Source organism: Chenopodium quinoa, unplaced genomic scaffold (assembly GCF_001683475.1).
Source record: "Chenopodium quinoa cultivar QQ74 unplaced genomic scaffold, ASM168347v1, whole genome shotgun sequence".
NCBI lineage: Eukaryota > Viridiplantae > Streptophyta > Magnoliopsida > Caryophyllales > Amaranthaceae > Chenopodium > Chenopodium quinoa.
Window position 1 is genome coordinate 1,031,636 of NW_018745291.1, and position 19,928 is coordinate 1,051,563.

General features: G+C 34.9%; 4 protein-coding genes and 1 pseudogene across 4 annotated transcripts; 4 read left to right on the plus strand and 1 right to left on the minus strand.

Annotated features, from left to right (window-relative positions):
• The first annotated feature begins 464 nt into the window (after positions 1-464).
• On the plus strand, positions 465-4,904 carry LOC110712139 (transmembrane 9 superfamily member 8). The gene is made up of 7 exons (XM_021890566.1): positions 465-659; positions 2,281-2,445; positions 2,551-2,660; positions 2,746-2,854; positions 2,972-3,084; positions 3,176-3,326; positions 3,465-4,904. The coding sequence occupies exons 1-7, from the start codon at positions 552-554 to the stop codon at positions 4,620-4,622; spliced, it is 1,914 nt and encodes a 637-aa protein (XP_021746258.1). The 5' UTR covers positions 465-551; the 3' UTR covers positions 4,623-4,904.
• Positions 4,905-7,153: 2,249 nt separating this feature from the next.
• Positions 7,154-8,514, plus strand: LOC110712189 (polygalacturonase inhibitor 2-like). Its single transcript, XM_021890643.1, has one exon. The coding sequence runs from the start codon at positions 7,206-7,208 to the stop codon at positions 8,349-8,351; it is 1,146 nt and encodes a 381-aa protein (XP_021746335.1). The 5' UTR covers positions 7,154-7,205; the 3' UTR covers positions 8,352-8,514.
• Positions 8,362-12,301, plus strand: LOC110712257 (transmembrane 9 superfamily member 10-like). Its single transcript, XM_021890718.1, has 8 exons — positions 8,362-8,379; positions 9,097-9,276; positions 9,667-9,828; positions 9,932-10,041; positions 10,113-10,233; positions 10,305-10,417; positions 10,518-10,650; positions 10,988-12,301. The coding sequence occupies exons 1-8, from the start codon at positions 8,362-8,364 to the stop codon at positions 12,131-12,133; spliced, it is 1,983 nt and encodes a 660-aa protein (XP_021746410.1). The 3' UTR covers positions 12,134-12,301.
• Positions 12,302-16,745: 4,444 nt separating this feature from the next.
• LOC110712234 lies at positions 16,746-17,415 on the minus strand (annotated as a pseudogene).
• A 1,007-nt stretch (positions 17,416-18,422) lies between these two features.
• On the plus strand, positions 18,423-19,928 carry LOC110712168 (early nodulin-like protein 3). The gene is made up of 2 exons (XM_021890610.1): positions 18,423-18,738; positions 19,385-19,928. The coding sequence occupies exons 1-2, from the start codon at positions 18,555-18,557 to the stop codon at positions 19,753-19,755; spliced, it is 555 nt and encodes a 184-aa protein (XP_021746302.1). The 5' UTR covers positions 18,423-18,554; the 3' UTR covers positions 19,756-19,928.

Below are 19,928 nucleotides of genomic sequence, written 5' to 3' on the forward strand. Positions count from 1 at the left end.
ACATCCGAACTATTTATACATGAAAAAAGTTTAGATTTACTTGAATAAAAGAAAAATTTAGATTTAATGTCTATTAAAAACCTTAAAACTATTAAATGATTCAATCTCTAATTTGATGATAAGCTAATTATGAGTGAAGTCGCTATCCAATTTTTAATTCCTTTTCAAGTCTTCGCTAAACTAAACTCCAACATCATCATTATTATTATATAGAGGGGTATTATTGTAATTTCAGCACAAATAATATTAAAATATTAACCAATCAATAACATTAATTTCAAGACGTAATTAACAATTAAAGTCCATTATTAATCAATCAATTATAAATTTATAATTAATCCACCCCTCACCTCACGCCCCCACCTTCCTTCACCTCATTCACTCTCACAAACTAATTAAAAACAAACTAAAATTTTAATTAAAAATATAATTAAAAATTAAAAATTAAAATAAATCGAAGACTAAATAAAATAAATAAATTCAGTTTTCTGGATCTCACACACTCTCATCTCTCCACCCTTTCGCTCTCTCTCTCTCTCTCTAGAAACGCCATGGAAGCTCGACGAAGATCTGCGCTCATCTCAATCTTGTTCGTTCTTCTCATCCATGGCGCACATTGCTTCTACCTCCCTGGTGTCGCTCCTCAGGATTTCGACAAGGTTTTTCTCTCCTCTTTAAACCTCATTTTTTTCTGACAATTTGACAAATTTTTATTTGATTTTGTGAATTTTTTTAATTGAGGTGTTGTAATTTGATTCTAAAACGAAATGTGGTTGATTTTTAGGTTTAATTGCTCGTTTTTTTTTTGGTTTGATTGATTTTGTTGTTCGTTTCAGATCGACGCGTTTTCAATTCTTTCTTATTTTTGATGTTGATTTTGATATCTGATGATGTTGATTTTGTTGCTTTGTTATCAATTGGTTGAGTTTGTTGATTTTGTGATTGTTAATTTTGTCGGTGATTTTTGAGCGAAATTTGGTTTTTTTTGGCTAGATCTATTTGTGTCGGTGGAAATTAGTGTTGGAGATTGATTCGATGAGAGACGAGTGAAAAGTTATGGAAACTTGAATTATACGTAAATAGTCAATGCAGTGGTGTATGAGTTGAGAGATGAACAAAAAATCAATTTAATAAGTGAAAATGATGATGAATCTGCAGGATCAGGTTAAATTAGCTTTATTAGATGAAGTTAGTGCAGATCAGTTCCATTTTTAGATTAGGTGAAGTCAATGGGAGACAAGGAGGTGTTAGTTGATTCGATTTTCATGGTTCGAGTGTACTCAGAATGAGCTTTCCTGTGGAATTGGATTTTCTTGTGACGGATAAAATGTCCATTTACTAGGGAGGTTTTGTGAATTTAGGTATGGCGCGATTGAAGAATATTGGGTACTCAATCTTGTTTTGTAATAAAGCCATCCATGCGTTTTAGAGTGTACCTTTGATAGTTCTTTTTTTGGTATATATTGATTAAGTTAATGACCAGATTGACCACTCTACTGTTGGATTAATATTAATGTTTTCAAATTATAACATCAGATATATATTGGGAGGAATTAGTGATCAAAGATCAATCTTGAAAAGCATGAGTGCTTATTTGATGAAATGAAGAATAGTTGTTTTCTTCTATTTATATGAGAGGATAAGGGTATTTTTTTGGAGTATATGGGGTTAACAACCACTATTCGGGCAGTAGTATTTGTATTCAAGCAAAATTTTGGATGTATCTAAGAATAGGAAACAGGTAGAGTTTTGGATTTAACAAAGCAACCAAGATGTGAATTGCTTTAAATTTGTCAGCTAGTGTAGTGATCACGATTAGTAAGTAAGAAGCATGGTAAGTACCTTGGACAGCAGGGCAGTTGAAGAGATCTAGATGAACATGGTTATAAGGATAGAGGCTTAGGTCAAGAAGTTCAGTTGCTGTAGTGAGTTTATAATGATGCAAGGATGTCTTTAAGTGTCCCTTACAGGATGGCTGTGCAAAATATAATTGTTGCTCGCATTTTGTTTCCTCCACTATATTGTGATTGGATTGAAGGGCATTGTAGGTTAATCCTTGTAATATGAACTTCTGAAGATGTATTTTAATACCTATGAGTCTTTATTTGAAAATAAAGAAGAAAAGTGTGTGGAGTGGTGAAGCTGTTGGGTGTTGACTGTGATTTGTGTCATTCAACCATTGATAGAATTTATTTATTTAATGGACTTTATTATGACCACTTATCTATTGGATTTTGGTTGAACTTTGTGAATTTAGTTGATTTATATGTTTGTGTGCAGGGAGATCAATTGATGGTAAAGGTCAACAAGCTGACCTCAATCAAGACCCAGCTTCCTTACTCATATTATTCACTTCCTTATTGCCGCCCTCACACCATTGTTGACAGTGCGGAGAATCTTGGTGAAGTTCTTCGTGGTGACCGAATTGAAAATTCTCCATATGTGGTTAGTTTTTTTTTCCTACAACAACATTTCTTTTGGGTGTTGGGGAAACTGATCTTTGTAGTATCTTGGTGGATATTCACCGTTAGCTTTGTGGATATTTTGCAGTTCAAAATGCGGGAACATCAAATGTGTAATGTTGTTTGCCGGACAACACTTGATGCCAAAGCAGCCAAGGAATTTAAAGAGAAAATTAACGATGAATATCGGGTTAATATGTAAGAATCATCTTGCTCCCCATGCATAACCTTCTTGTTTGTGTTAACCTGTTTGCATCAATTTGATGGTTTTATGAACAAACAGGATCCTTGATAACCTTCCCTTGGTTATGCCAATAAGACGTGGAGACCAGGATTTAACTCCTGTTTACCAGCTTGGATATTATGTTGGGCTCAAGGGGCAATATGCTGGAGTGAGTTTTTATGTTCTTAGTATAATAAAGTATAGGTTTAGTTCCTTTCAAAAAAAAGTATAGGTTTAGTTATGAGTTTGTGATCCCTGTGCTTAACATTTTGAACTTTGACTGTAGACCAAGGATGAAAAGTTTTTTATCCACAATCATCTTTCATTTACTGTGCGATACCACAAAGATGCCCAAACTGAGTTATCAAGAATTGTAGGGTTTGAGGTCAAGCCTTTCAGGTATTTTTTCTTGTGGAATTCTCCTTTCTGGCAGCTTAATGACACCTTCTTTTGCAAGTATTTGATGTTCTATATTTTCTGGGTGACTCAGTGTCAAGCATGAATATGAAGGGGAATGGAATGACAATACTCGTCTAACATCATGCGATCCTCATGCAAATCGTTTGGTTATTAGCTCTAGTAACCCACAAGAAGTTGAAGATAAGCAAGAAATCGTATTTACTTATGATGTTCAATTTCAGGTAACTTTGAGGCATTTCGCCTTCTGCTGTAACTTGCTAACCATTCATAGCTTTGTGCACCTGTGTATGGATTGGGACAGTGTGGTCAGTCAGTCACTTAGTTTGCTTATCAGGATTTTCTTCTTTGTTTGTGTATAGGAAAGTGAGGTCAAGTGGGCATCTAGGTGGGATGCGTATCTCCTAATGAGTGATGACCAGATACATTGGTTTTCAATTGTCAACTCATTGATGATTGTCCTATTCCTCTCTGGAATGGTGGCAATGATCATGTTGCGTACACTATACCGTGACATCTCAAAGTACAATGAACTTGAGACCCAGGAAGAAGCCCAGGAGGAAACTGGTTGGAAACTAGTCCATGGGGATGTTTTTAGGCCTCCAGTTAATTCAGATTTGCTGTGTGTCTATGCTGGAACTGGTGTTCAGTGCCTTGGGATGATGGTTGTCACCATGATGTTTGCTGTACTTGGTTTCCTCTCACCTTCAAACCGTGGTGGGCTTATGACTGCCATGCTCTTTCTTTGGGTCTTCATGGGTATCTTTGCTGGTTATGCTTCTGCTCGACTTTACAAAATGTTTAAAGGAACAGAATGGAAGCGAATTGCTATTCGGACTGCATTCTTGTTTCCAGGATCCGTTGCCATTGTTTTCTTCATTTTAAACGCACTCATCTGGGGTGAGAAATCATCTGGTGCAGTTCCATTCGGGACAATGTTCGCCCTCATCTTTTTGTGGTTTGGTATCTCAGTCCCACTTGTTTTTGTCGGTAGTTATGTTGGATTCAGGAAGCAGGCAATCGAAGACCCCGTCAAAACTAACAAGATTCCAAGGCAAATTCCAGAGCAAGCCTGGTACATGAACCCCATCTTCTCTATCCTCATTGGAGGCATACTTCCATTTGGTGCTGTTTTCATCGAGCTCTTCTTCATCCTCACCTCTATCTGGCTAAATCAGTACTACTACATCTTTGGCTTCCTCTTCATCGTGTTCATGATTCTTATAGTAACCTGTGCTGAGATTACCGTTGTGCTATGCTACTTCCAGCTCTGCAGTGAGGACTACCTCTGGTGGTGGAGATCTTATTTGACATCAGGTTCTTCCGCCCTGTACCTATTCCTCTACGCAGCATTCTATTTCTTCACCAAGCTTGAAATCACAAAGCCAGTGTCTGGAATGTTATACTTTGGGTACATGCTCATTGCCTCATACGCATTCTTCGTGCTTACGGGAACTATTGGTTTCTACGCATGCTTCTGGTTTACCAGGCTTATCTACTCCTCTGTGAAGATTGACTAAGTACAATGATATACTCGCATTAAATTGGTGAATGGTGAGCAAATTTTCCCACCCTCACAAAGAAAGAGATAGCCACATTCTTCTCAGAATTAGCGATTCTTGTGTACGTTATTAGATCGTAAATGTCGGAAGAGGACTGTAATCACAACTATAGTATTATTGAAAGGCCAACTCTGATATACTCCGTAGACTGTGAAGGATCTTGTATTTTTCTCATTCGTTTTTTGTAATGACATAATCCTCAAATCTTTATTTTATTCATAACTGCTGTTTTTCCCCCCTCTTCGTTCGCTGTTACTTGTTAGAAAGGCATTTGTTGTATTGCAAATTCAAACAAAGCAAGACAATTCAAGACACATCTTTTACACAAAGAAATTTCTACTGTTATCAGATGATCAGATCGAGTTCCTTCCTAGCAGCACATCATGACTCTGCAAGCTGTTAGATTTACTACTCAAAGATTGTTTCGGCCTCAAAGAATTGCCACCAATTTATGCGACCTTGATATCAGTGGAACCATTATTTACTTCATACTTCATAATTATTTCTTCTAATTATTCTTTTATCTTATTTTTGCCTTTTGTCTTTGTTAAATTTGTCATTTAAGACTCAAGGTCTACAATTGAAGTGAAAATTAAGTGGCCATCAAGCTGAAAAGGGAAACAACAAAAACTTGATGCAAAGAAGATGAAACACAATATTGAAGCACCCTTAAGAAGTGATTTCACAACCCTGAACGCAACAATTCAATGAAACAATCCAAGAAACCTCAATGGCAACTCGATGAAATATGGATTGACATTAACATGCCCTTTAGAGTAATCGACATCATGTTTTCGGAATAATTAACACTTTAACAACATTGCAACCAGATGATCTTGAATGTTTCATGGCATGCTCTAGATGGACTAGATCATTAATATGGGTCAATAGTACCTAGTCTTTATATTCATCTTGATACCTTATTTTGAATGCGTACATACCTTGTGTTGAAATTTCTCGAGTATGATCTTGTTAGTCTCAACTCAATATATAATTTTTAAAATGTTCCTTGTTTTTCCTTTTACAAGTGGTAAATATTGCCAAAAATCCCAAAATTCATAACGTGTCCACGAAATAAAACGGGAGATTTGCCATGACAAGCATTGTCATGTTGGATTTACCCTTTGGACTCTTCAATATTGACAAGCCCATGCTGTCAGGTTGTTGAGTTTCTCGACATGGGTCACGTTCGGTCTTTGGGTCAACTCGAATTGTGGGTTAACATATATTAATGTTATTTTCTGGGCTAGTACTAAGTTTAAGTATACAAATATTTTTTCATGATTGCATTTCTGAGCTAGTATCCTGTGCTTTGGCGCCTTTAATATTTCATAAATCTACACATTTAATTAAGCTTTATGCATTGCACGGAGTATGATTTCGAATTTTCGATGATACGTAGCCTACACGAATAACATGATTACACGTTGCCTTTTCTTTAATTTCTATTAATAATAGAAATAATGATGAGATTAATATGGCTGAGTAGTGACATCGCTTCCTTATATCAATTTAGGGATTAAAGGCCTGTTCACTTCAGCTTAATTTCAGTTCAGATCAGTTCAGTTTAATTCAGTTTAGCTCTAATCAGTTCAGTTTAGTTCAACTCCTAATTTCCTTCTCTCATAAAATATTCGATTCAACTCCAATCAGTTCATTTTAGCTCAGTTCAGTAAATGTGAACAGACCCTAAATTTTATTAGGCTCATTTGAGATTTTCAGATAACGGAGGGATTTAATATCATGGGTTAAATATATGACAAGTATAATATGCCAATGGGAGTAAACTTTTTTTCTACAAAAGGAAAGGATTTGTTTGACAGTTGGTCAAGAATGTGAATGTATATGCTCTTAGAAATAATGCTACTTTCGTCTTTCGATAATATATATTAGTCATAAAAAAAAATTAAAGAGTTCGTTTTCTTAATACTTCCTCCATTTTTTTTTACTTGATCCGCTTTGACTTTTACACTATTCACCACTCCTCCTTTGACCATCTTTTGTGAATAATATATAAGTAAAAACATATTCATGTGAGATCTTTTTGAATTCGTCACAATAAATACTATCATTATATATAACTTTATAATTTTTACTTGTGGAGAATTAAAGTTATTGATCGTTAAAATGTTACATTGACAAGCGTGATAAAAGAAACAGATCAAGTAAAAAAGAACCGAGAATGTATAATTTTGGAAAAATATCTAAAAGGGTCATCTTTTAATTACTTTATTATATAAAAATGGTCAGAGGAAAACAAATCATCATGCAAAAGTATGGATACCTCAATTGTTTTATGATTTTTATTGCAATTTGCAGGTAAGTGACAAAGTTCCCTTCGAGGACATAAATAAAATTGATAGAATAGAAGCACGAAGAAATTTTAATTTTCTTGTTTATTTTATTGCAAATTATAACGCGTAAACGGCAGCAACAAGCATATTAGATTTGTATATAAAGACTTGACTTTGCTCATCTTACTTGCATCAACTCACTAAGCTAGTACTAGAGTATGCTTATAAGTGGGTACACATAATAAAAATGAGTCCCAACCATCTAATTCTGGCTACACTCCTCGTTGCTTTGTTCGTAGATCTCTCTTACTCTCAGCCTATACCCGATCTTTGCCGTCCCCACGACAAAAATGTCCTCCTCCGTATTAAGAAGCTCTTAGGCAACCCCTCCTCGCTTTCATCATGGGACCCCAACACTGATTGTGCTGGTTGGAATGGAGTTCGATGCAACATTGAAGGCCACGTCACCATGGTTCGATTTGAGGAAGACCAAGACATCCACGGCCCAATACCATCGTTTTTGGACCAACTTCCATCCCTCACTAAGCTCTACTTTGACACAGTTCCCAATCTTTCTGGCCCAATACCGTCGTACGTCGGTAAGCTCACTAACCTTACTGAACTTACTATCTCTAGAACCAATGTGTCCGGCCCAATTCCAGAATTTTTGGGCCAGCTTACGAAGCTGACCCTACTCTATATCCCATCGAATAAGTTTACTGGGCCGATCCCTAACTTTCTAGGTCAACTCAAGAAAATGGTTTTTCTCGACCTCTCTTCAAATCTACTCACCGGCCCAATTCCTATTTCCATAGCCCAACTAACAAATCTCACAACCCTTGATTTTAGCTCAAATAAGTTGTCTGGCCCAATACCCGATTTTATAGCCCAAAAACTCAAGAAATTAGCAATACTAGATCTCAAATTCAACTCTTTATCGGGCCCAATTCCATCATCTTTGGGCTTTATGCCTGGACTCCAATCACTTGGGCTTGTCGGTAACCAATTAAGTGGGCCAATCCCAAAATCATTGGGCCGTGGTAATTTACATTTTATTTACCTTAGTCAAAATAAGCTCACAGGGGATGCTGCTTTCTTGTTTGAAAAGACTAACACCAACATTCTTACTATAGAGGTAGGATACAACCTTTTGAGGTTTGACTTCACTAAAGTGGACTTGACTCCAAGCTTATTGGGCTTCAACATTAGCCACAATATGATATATGGATCTCTCCCTAAACGATTCGGCCTATTGCGGCCAGATTCTATCGATGTGAGTTATAATCAACTTTGTGGCCCAATACCGAACGGTCGACGTTACAAACGGGTTGACCCGATCATATTTGCCCATAATAAGTGCCTTTGTGGTGGCCCATTTCCTGGTTGCAAGTAACCATGTATCAATGTGTTGGAAAGTTGAAGTGATTTAAGGCTTTCTTCTTTAGTTGGTTATTTTTAACAAAGTTTGCAATTGTGTATGAATGTATGATTATCTAGTGTTGTAATAGAAAGTTTGTTCATTTATCTAATCGTAGTTCAAATGGCTAATTAAATGATGTTTGTTTTTCAATGTACTTTTTATTACGTGCTAAAACACTCACAACATTTTTGTTAGTCATTTTCCAACCAATCTTTTAATACGTAAACTTTTATTCCTTTATGTACAAGTACATGCTAAATCACCAACATAACCACCATATGCTGCAGAGTGGAGATAATTTCAATCCAAATTCGATAAAAACGGCACATGTACAATGATTTTTTGGAATAGATTGTTTCTCATGATGCATAGTAAATTTGTATACATCTTGACTCAGGACACAAAACATGATAAATTTATACTCGTAATAGACTAAGGTCATGTTCTATTCATCTTAGTTTTGCTGAATTGAAATTATTTTTACTGTTTTTTTGTTATATTTTTTCCTTAAAATTGTTGATTCTTATTAATTTAAAATTATTTTTTACTTAATTGTATTTAAACAAATGAGTAATCCCATTTAATATAACTACTCAAATTGTTAATGATTTAAAAATAGTTATCAAAGTCAATGGGTTCAATTAGTTGATTCATTTATCAATTTAACGTGTACTAAATCAAATCAAATCTTTATTTTTCCAAACTATAGTTGACTTAGATTCAAAGTACTATCACTAACTCTTCCTTTCTCACATTCAAAAACTCCATGAATGGTGGTGTAAGCACAATGAAATCAATCATGACATTGTTATTGTTTGTGTTGCTTATAATCCATATCGATTTCGGATGCTGCTTCTCTTTCTTGCGATTCAGTGATTCTCCTCAACTATTTAAACAGGTCCGATTTTACTTTTATTTTTATTTTTTTATCATTTAACTGACCTGTTTAGTTGATTAATATTCACTTAAATTTGTTTGTTTGATTGTATATGGCACTAAACATGAGCTGATTTGCAATATGATATTAAAACAGGTTCGATTTTAATTTATATTTTTTGTTGCATTGATTTGAAAGAGTTCTAGTAAGTAGTAACCAAAATAACACGAACTAAACTACACTCACAAGTCACAACCTAAGTAACACAGACTAAACTACTCCGGATTTTGTAGATCATTAGCATGCTGTTTTTCTTAATTGTGAGTAGGTCTTGTAGACTTATACTCTGTACCATGTTAACGAACTTTGAAATATCTGTAATTAATTGCCGGTATATTTTTCTGGTTTCAGGGAGATCCATTGATTGTAAAAGTTGATGAATTAACCTCTACTGATGCTCAGCTTCCTTATGCATACTATTCTGTTCCTTTTTGTCGTCCGAATCCTACGAATGACTCTGCAGGACATCTTGGTGTATATCTTAGCCAACAACTAAAAGACTCTCCTTATGTGGTTAGTAGTCTCAGTACAACTATTTCATTATTTAAGACTTATTTGGAAAAAGATAATCCTGAGTATAAAGTATAAACCCCGGTTGTTTTTCGAAATTCTGCAGTTCAGGATGCAGGAGCCACAGATGTGCAGAGTAGTCTGTTGTATCACTCTTGATGAGTTATCAGCAAAGTCATTCCAAGAGAAAATTTACGAGCTTTATCATGCTAACATGTATGCCACCAAATTGAATTGCTTATTAGTCTTTTGTTGATTGCATTCATCTAATTTGTTTGCTGTGTCAGGGTTCTGGATGGACTTCCTGTTGCTCTTCGTTATAAACTTCTAACTGAGGAAGCTGATAATGATTATTATCAGATTGGATACAATTTAGGGCTCATGGGGCGATATGCTGGTACCGTTGATGTGAGTATAGCCTTACCTCATATTGGCATGTCTGCGCGTAATGAATCTTACCTTACCTCTTTTGTACACAGGACGAAAGTATTAGGTACTTCATTTACAATCATCTGGCTTTTACTGTCAAGTATCATAAAGATGCTGCTACTGACTTTGTAAAGATTGTGGGATTTGAGGTCAAACCTTCTAGGTAAGTCCACACAGGCTCCTCTAGTCCTCCCCTCTCCCGCCTTCCCTACCAAAAATCACTGACCTTATCGATGTCATGATGCTCATCCTTTTCGTTACAGTGTTAATCATGAAAAGGATAAGTTAGCAACTTGCAACATTCCTATGGAGGACTTGGAGGAGACATATTCGTCTGGTCCTCAACTAGTTCAAGAAAACGAAACAATTGTGTTTACTTATGATGTCATTTTCCAGGTAAATCATGGTAGTCACACTTAAAATTTTCTTTTCGAGAATGCTTTTTGCATTATGTCCTTATTCTCTCTGTGAATCTATACAAAAATAATACTCCAATTGTAAACTTTTTGTGTCAAAACATTGCAAAATTAACCAACATACATCAATTAATAAGAAAACATTTTGTAGTTTAAACTTGTAGGTGATTCAAGAAAATGTTTATAGCATTCAATATGTATACATATACATAATCAGAAATAAAATTATAGTCAGAAGATGACAAAAAGGTCCAACAGGACTACTATATGTGCATGCTAAGTTTTCTTTTCATCATAATTTTGTGTACATGTTTCAGGAAAGCAACGTTACATGGGCGTCTAGATGGAATACTTATCATCAAACGCAGGCTGATGAAAAACAGTTCTATGTAACTATCAATTATTTAGTGACACTTTTTTTAATTTTAGGAGTAGTAGCCATACTAATAATGCGTACATACCATGACATCTCGAAGTACAATGAATCTGCTATACTGGAGGAAACAGGATGGAAACTAGTACACGCAGATGTTTTCAGGCGACCAATTTACTCTGATTTACTCTGCATCTTGGTTGGAACTGGAGTTCAGTGCTTTGGAACAATGATCACTGCTGTTTCTATCCTTTCTGTCCCTGGATTCATCTTGCCTTCAGATTGGGATGAGGTTTGGAGAGTCATTCTCTTCCTTTGGGTGTTGATGGGCTATTTTTCCGGCTATTCATCAGCTCGTCTTTACAAAATGTTTGAAGGCACACAATGGAGAAAGATTGCTGCTAAGACCGCGTTCATGCTGCCTGGACCAGTAGCTATCATTCTGTTCACCTTAAATTTTATCACCTATAGACAGAATTCATCAAGTGCACTTCCACCTGAAGCAATGTTTGTTCTAATGCTCTTGTGGTTTGGAGTTTCGATACCCCTTGTTTTCATTGGAAGCTACTTTGGGTTCAGGACTGAAGCAATCAAAGCTCCAGTTAGAACTAGTAAAATTCCTCGAGAAATTCCTAAACAACCATTCTATAAACAACCAATCACTTCCCTCATTGTAGGAGGACTTTTACCATTTTCGGCTATCTTCTATGAGCTTTCGAAAATTATAAGCACTATTTGGTTGTATCAGATTTACCACATTCAGAGCTTCCAGTTCTTAGGCGTTCTTACTCTTTTGGCTACGTGTGGTGGGACTACCATCGTGCTATGCTACTTTCATCTCTGTCGCGAGGACTACAGGTGGTGGTGGACTTCATACTTAACATCGGGTGTTTCAGGAGTTTACCTCTACCTGTATGCTGCTTATTTTCTTGCAGGAAAATTGTATGTAACAAAACCAGTTCCAGCGCTTCTCTTTCTCGGTCACATGCTCATTGGTTCGTTTGCATTTTTTGTACTAACAGGAACTGTTGGTTTCTATGCATGTTTCTGTTTTACTAAACTCATATACTCATCATTGAAGATAGATTGATTTGTAAGGCCAGATCCACGGTACATTCGTTTTACAGATTTAAGATGTTGTGTTGATCAATGCAAGCATACATATGTCATTGCAGACTCTTGGTGGTCTTGGCTTACTCTAGTTAAGCACTTGAGCTTAATTTGTCATAGCTGAATTCTCTGTTCCAACTTCCGAGTACTGTAAATTTGTAAGTCCCCCTTTTGTCTTGGTGTCTCACTTTTAGGTGAAGAACTGAAGATTACTCCTCTTTTCATACTTGTATTAACACTCAGCTCGCGCAAAACCAGTTTCTGTAGATGAGCTGCTAGGCATGCTACTCCAGGAGTGGGAAAGCATTCGAAGAAAGCTGCTACAAGTAAGCCCAATAATATTAACTACGGTAAGAACAACTTTTACTGCAGAAACAACCACTGATATTTTCCCTTAATCGTTTGCTCCACTTCTTAAGAGTCCTTCCTCACTCAATCATTTGCTCCATCATCTTCACCCACTGATATTTTCCCTCTCTTCTGGTTCAACCCCACTTAGCTTTAGCTCTCCTATCTATGGCAGGAATGCATGATCACATTCCTCAGTCAGTGCATTGGCCCTCCGGCATCAAGTACTTATCCTATCCACCACCTCGACCGCATCTCAAACATCTGAAACAGTCCACCACCATGACAAATCATGCCCACACACAATCCTTGACACAACAATTACAAAAATTTACCTCTCATTCCATGAAAATTCATGCGCTCAGATAATCCTTGATACAACAATTGCTACTCATTTGTGCCCACACACAATCCTTGACACAACAATTACACCAATCCTTGATACAACAATTTCTACATTCCATGAAATTAAACATTATGCCCTCACACAATCCTTGATACAGCAATTGCTACTCATTCGTGCCCACACACAATCCATGGTACAACAATTGCTACTCATTCGTGCCCACACAATCCTTGATAAAACAATTTCTACTCATTCCATGACCATTTGTGCCAACAAAACTTTTGATGCAACAATGACTACTCTTCCATGACACAATTTTTGATGCAACAATTACTACTTATTCCATAAAGAATCGTATCCACACACTATCATTTTTATCATCAAACTAAGCAACTAGTATGGAGTAAACCCGATACCCAAATTAACCCGAACCGAAGTTGACCGGAAACCCGACCCGATCCGACCCGAAGTGACCCGACCCGATCTTAACCCAAATCGATTGACCCGAATAGACCCGAAACGAACCCGAAGCGACCCGAACTATACCCGAAATGACCCGAATAAAAAATACGAAGTAACTAATACTCAAAATGACCTAATTGATTTATGGCTTAGTTACTTTTACCCAAATAAACACTTATCGAAAGTAACCTTAACCAAATCGACTTGTACCTTAATTGGTTAAGAATGACACTCTTACGTGGTCTTACACTCTTACATGACATGAGTAATGTGCGTGTATTTAGTACTCGTAAATTCGTAATTATAAAGAGTTCCACTTGATTAGGAACACTTGTTATTGTTATTGTTATTGTTACTGTTACTCTTCTTTTTTAAAATGTTATATTTAAATCCTTTTCACTTTTTACGTAGGGTGTAATCTCTTCACGTTATTTGACCTGAACTTATCAAAACTTATTAGATCTGATTGAACTTATTAGAACTTATTGGATCTTATTATACCTTATTACTAGACTTGATTAGAACTTATTAGATCTTATTTTGACTTATTGGAACTTATTAAATTTATTAGTCCTTATTAAACTTATTGGACCTTATAGGCTTATAGTAACTTATCTGTACTAATCTGAACTTATTTGAAGTTATTAGACCTTAAACTTATTTTTATAAGGTGAAGTCGTGAAGAGAACAAGCCCTTGAACTAATTTGAATTTTTTACTAATTAATCAATGATAGTGATTATATATGAAACAATAATATTGTAATAACTCTCGGCAATAATAACAATGATGTTGACACTTAGATTTATATTTCTTATTAAAAACAATGGTAACTATAAAAATACCAATAATAAATTTAACTATTTGAGCTTGATGCCTTAACCCAAAGTTTCGACCCAAATATGACCCGACCATAACTTGACTCGAAAATTGTACTCGAAGATTGACCCGACCCGAATTGACCCAACTCAAACTCAACTTGACCTGAATTTGACCCGATTCGAAGTTGACCCGACTGAACTTGACCTGACATTTGGACTCAAAGACTGACCCGACCCGAAATGACCCGACCCTAACTCGACCCGAAGTGTTGACCCGATACCCAACCCGACCCGAATAATCATTGACTAGAAACTGACCTGAAACCCGAATTGACCCGACTCGTCCCAAACCCAACCCGAATATTGATTGACCTGAAATTAACCCGATCCGAATTGACCTGACCTGTACCCGACCCGAACGGCCCGTTTACCAAGTCTAATCCTAATTAAGTTTGTACCATCATTTTCAAATCCTAATTGGTTCAACACCATTATGATTTGGTCCTTTATTATGGTTGATTGTTTTCAATTTGTAGCTTAGCTTATTCGTGAGATCCATTAACGATTTACAAGTCTATAAACTTGTTGGTGGCTCCTTCGATTTTTCGTTTTCGATCAAAGTCATATACAATCTCATGTGTTTTACACAATTACAAGTGCATTGTATGTTACATTTCGTGAATGTGATTTGACTCCTACTGTAACACTACAAAAACAATGCGGTAATCCTATAATAACCATATATTCTAAATTAAAGATAACCTATCATAACCATATATCCTAAATTAAAGATAACTTTACCATATATCCTAAATTAAAGATAACTTGACCATATATCCTAAATTAAAGATAACTTGACCATATATCCTAAAGATAACCTATCATAACCATTTAATTTAAAGATGTTTATCATAATCATATATATAAAAGATATATTCACTAAATAATATCTTAACATAAATAATCCTAAGTATATCATTCTCATGATAATATCAATATGGAAGATATATACACATATATTCTTACGATATTAGTTTGATCTCATATCTCTAATAATTATTATTCTAAATCAGGAAAAGAAACATTTATATATACTTTTGTAATAGTTGAAATTCTAAAACAAATTTATAATATATATCCCTCTGTTCAAAGAACAATTCGACTCGACTCACTTTGCATTTGCACGATCTCCAATAAACATGTTTGACCATTAATAATTTCGGCTATGTATAAGTAAAATTTTTAAAAAGTTGATATTTGAAAAATTTATTATTAGGGGAATCTAATAAGATCAAATTTGTTAATGATTGTATAAATCTTAAAATGTGGTCAAAGTTATTTTATTTTGACCACATAAATAGTAAGTAAGTCGAACTTTCAGAAATGGGGGTAGTATTATATATTCGTATTTATATTTTATATATCATATATTGCATATTACATATTACTTATATATTACATATTGACACATGTAAGTATGTTATGCGGATTTACAAAAAAGAAAATTCTAATTTACATATATTTTATCTCATAATTCAATTTTAAATTATTATATCTTTATTTTTAAAATGTTTATAATTTTTTTTTTTAAATAAGTGAAGTCAATGTCCCATTGCCTACTCCGCCCCTAAATAAAGATATTATTATATATGTGCTAAATTGCAATATGTCTAATACCCCTAGTAGCTTAGTGAGTGATCATTATAGTCACAAAATTGAAGACTTTTCTTATTTTCATGTCATTGTTGTGTTTAAAATGTTTATATCTCCCATTTACTGCCAACCTATCCCCCCTCAAGACTTTGCAGTAGTAGCATTTCAGTGGCCCATGGCCTTGTGCAAAAATCAGTCATTTAGTGGTTCAACTTTAAGTGTAAGTATAACTTATAATATCTAATGTAGTATGGCCAACATATGAATTTCTTACACACTTAAATAATTTTGTGCGATTATTTTTAAAGCTATTTATAATCAATTTAACAATAATAAACAAAAACATCTACGTAAATGAAAAAAGAGTGTGTGCAGCGACACCGTGGTCAATCCACTCAAGCTGATTCCCATAATTAACTGCTATGAAGAGATTTCAATGTTGCTCTGGAACCAGTGTGGTAGGGTGTGGACGATGGAGGGATAGACATAAAGTGAAGGCCCTACCTAGTATTATCATAGGTAAACTGGTTTAAGCCCAATGTGTATAATATATGTTTGACTCTTTATTAATGTATAGTATCACTTTTCTTCTTTCAAGAAAATGTATCACATGCGCGGATTATAGTTTTTTGGGTCACAAATTCCAAACTTAGCCATCATTCATCTACTACTTCATCAAAAAAATGAGTTTGTTTATTTTCTATCATCGTAAACTTGTAATTATATGATGTATTTTTGCCTATCTATATATACTCTTGATCTGATTATATTACATGATAAGACTCTCATGGCATGTTTGGTGACAAACAATAGAATAACAATAATGTTGAATTGCGTTATTTGATTAGGTTTACTAAATATGGTGAGTAAAACTTCCCCAAAGTTCAACCAAACAAGTCATAACACTAATATGAAATTAGATTTCATTGGCATTACAAATTTTCAACATTTAACCAAATCAAACAAAGAGAAGTTGATAATATTAATGTGTTTTAGACTTGAGAAATCCAAGTAACTAACACTCATACAAAAAACTTATTTTACCAAAATTATCAATACATGCATGCTAACATGAAAAAGAACTCCATCCACACATAACCAAATAAAAAAACTAACTCATCAATAACTCTATCTCTTAGATCGATTCTCGGTGTTTTCGGGCACAGCCGTGTTAGTAGCAACCTTAGCAACATCCAAGGCATCAACCTTAGCCTTTTTCTTAGAGTACAATACACTATACCCTATAATAGCCGTTATAGCAAAACCAGCTATACCCATAGTAGCGTAACTGAAAGGCAACCGACGTCGTTGGTGTAACACCTCCCCAGGACCTCGGCCGTGTCCGGGGGTCGTTGCGACCCCTCGACACCCGCGGCCTTGACTTGCTCGCTCGTCATCTTATGGGTGTCAGCGGTTTTCCTCCAAGATTGATCACCACCCTTGTCGGTTGGATCTATCTTTACATCACCTCTATCAACTTCTGGTCCTCCCCAAGACATGATAATAATTTAAACCGTTTTTTTTTTTCTAGTGTTTAATTTTTTGTTTCTCAAATAAAACATCAAAGTTGTTATATGGTGTATATTTAGTGAAATATAATTATATTATTTGTTGAATTGTTAAGGAAAGGTTAGTTTTACGTGGCTAGGAGCAAATGTAAAAATGGAGGTGATGAAACGTGGGTTGCATGCAGGAAATGTTGCCGCGTTGTTGTTGTAGCGTTTTTGTTGTGGACGTCTGTCTCTTTTTTCTATTTTTGATGTTTGGGAATTTTGAAACAATAGTAAATTATACATCCTAAAATTAAAAATAAAAATAGAAAAAGTAAATTATACGAGCAACATATAATAGTAAGGGAAATTATGTTTTTGGACTTACGAATGGCCCAAGACTAAAAGTTATGGGCCAATCCATGGCTGTGATCTCCCCGGTATTAAATCGGGTTTGCGGTTTGTGTTTGGATCAATTATTGATGGGTCGGGTCACATTTTATTTGGGTAATATAAAATCATTGTGTTCTTTTGAATTGAACCGGATTAGTTTGGATTACATTGAATTTATATTCAAACTGATTTTGATTCAAGGTATGTTTAGTTTAGGTGATTTCAAATTCGAGTTGAGTTTGCGTAGGTAGTTTCTTTGGATTAGTATTAAATTTAGCTCAAGCAAATGTCTAGTTTGGGCCTTTTTTTTTTTTTTAAACAAAGTGTGCCGATTTCTAACCTTATTGCTACGTGCATGTTAAGCTTGAATTGAGTAAGATTTAAGTACATATAAATTCAGATCGGATATGCATGATATCTTTATACTTTGCACCTAACTAAAATCTAATTAATTAGATTAATCGAGTCAATTGTAATTCTGGAATGTTAAATACAACCATTAATGAAAAATCTAAAACATTCATTCACCATTAACCCGTTTTACTTTGTATCACATGAAAAACTTTCGACCGTTCCACCTTTTTAAACCGTTACATCAACGGACAAAAAACAGAGCCCTTAACATTTCACCTGAATTTCAGTCAAACATGGACCCCACTTTAACTCTAACATCATCAAATCCCCTTTTTCTCAACGGCTAATTTTCCACCACTTTTCCCTATAAATACCTCCATTTCTTCTTCTTCCTCTCTTCATCACTCAAGCATCTCTTTCTCTTAGCTCTCTAATTTTCTCTCTTTCTTCTTTAATTCCAAAATTTTTCTGAAATCTTCTTCTAGAAATCTAAAAATTTCATTTTTTTGAATTTATTAAGCATAAAAAATCATCAATGGCTTCTAGAATCTTCTTCTCTGTTTCTTTGGTATTGACAATTGCACTCTTTTCCAGTTTTGCTGAAGCAAAAGACCATCTTGTTGGTGGTACTTCAGATGCATGGAAAGTTCCTTCTTCTCAATCTGATTCACTCAACAAATGGGCTGAAAAGCAGAGATTCCAAATTGGTGATAATCTTGGTAAGTTTTAACATTAATTTTTCTAATTTCCATTCTTTTATTTATTCTGTTATACATTAATTTCATCTGTTTTATTCTTAAAATTTGTAATAAATCGTAATTTTTTCCCATTTAAGTTACAATTCAATTAAAATTTTGTAACTTTTTCAGTTTTGATTCAGAATTCCACCTGGGTTTACTCATAATAAATTTTAATTGAATAAAAATTGTAACTTTTTCCTCATATTAGCTCGAATTCTCATCTGGGTCTGTTCAGATTTAATTAACTTCTGAAAAAAATCAAAACTTTTTTCACAATTTTAGACAATATCTTATCAGACTTTATTTGATTGTGAACCACATTTTAACTCAAAATCTTTTCAGATATTATTCGGGCGTGAGAAAAATCAAATTTCTTCTACATAATAGCTCAAAATCTCATCTGATTCACATTTTAGCTCAAAATCTTTCAGATATTATTTATGTGGTAAAAAAAATGTCAAAATCTTTTTCACATTTTAGCTCAAAATCTCACCAGGGTCATATCAGATATTACTTATTGATGAAAAAAAATCAAATCTTTTACAATAATTAATAGCTCAAAATAATCTCACCTGATTTATTTATTGTTCTAACCCTGAAATTTCATGATTTTGGTTGACAACAGTATGGAAGTATGACAACAAACAAGACTCAGTGTTACAAGTGACAAGAGAAGCATACTTAAGCTGCAACACCAGCAGTCCAGTAGCAGAATACAAGGATGGTCAAACCAAGGTTGAACTAAAGAAACCAGGACCATACTACTTCATCAGTGGAACTCAGGCTAACTGTGAGAAGGGTGAGAAGGTCATTGTGGTTGTTATGTCTGCCCGAAGCAGGCGGTCCGGTGCCGCTTCACCGGCTTTTGCCCCTTCTCCTTCTCCGAACTCGGAAGCCGAGACTCCTGCTGTTGCTCCCACTAGTGGTGCTTCTGGGGCTAAGGGTAGTGCTGTGATGGTTGTTGTTGGGGTTTTGGCTGGGTTTCTTATGATGTGATTTTCTAGTTTATTAAACAATGTTATTACATCTAGGTGAAGAATTTTATTAACATAAGGCAAAATCTTTGGATTTTCCTTTTCTTTTTAGTTTCTTTTTTGATTGATTATCATGTAGTGGTATGTGTTCTCTTGAAGTTATTATATCAATTAATTTATTCTTTATTTGTTTTA

Bases quoted from the DNA above. Each gene is read 5' to 3' on its own strand.
- LOC110712139 (XM_021890566.1), top strand. From the start codon at position 552: ATGGAAGCTCGACGAAGATCTGCGCTCATCTCAATCTTGTTCGTTCTT. The intron at 2,446-2,550 runs GTTAGTTTTTTT...GATATTTTGCAG, and splicing joins TTGAAAATTCTCCATATGTG to TTCAAAATGCGGGAACATCA. The intron at 2,661-2,745 runs GTAAGAATCATC...ATGAACAAACAG, and splicing joins GATGAATATCGGGTTAATAT to GATCCTTGATAACCTTCCCT.
- LOC110712189 (XM_021890643.1), top strand. From the start codon at position 7,206: ATGAGTCCCAACCATCTAATTCTGGCTACACTCCTCGTTGCTTTGTTC.
- LOC110712257 (XM_021890718.1), top strand. The intron at 9,277-9,666 runs GTCCGATTTTAC...TTCTGGTTTCAG, and splicing joins CTCCTCAACTATTTAAACAG to GGAGATCCATTGATTGTAAA. The intron at 10,418-10,517 runs GTAAGTCCACAC...TTTTCGTTACAG, and splicing joins TTTGAGGTCAAACCTTCTAG to TGTTAATCATGAAAAGGATA.
- LOC110712168 (XM_021890610.1), top strand. From the start codon at position 18,555: ATGGCTTCTAGAATCTTCTTCTCTGTTTCTTTGGTATTGACAATTGCA. The intron at 18,739-19,384 runs GTAAGTTTTAAC...GGTTGACAACAG, and splicing joins CCAAATTGGTGATAATCTTG to TATGGAAGTATGACAACAAA.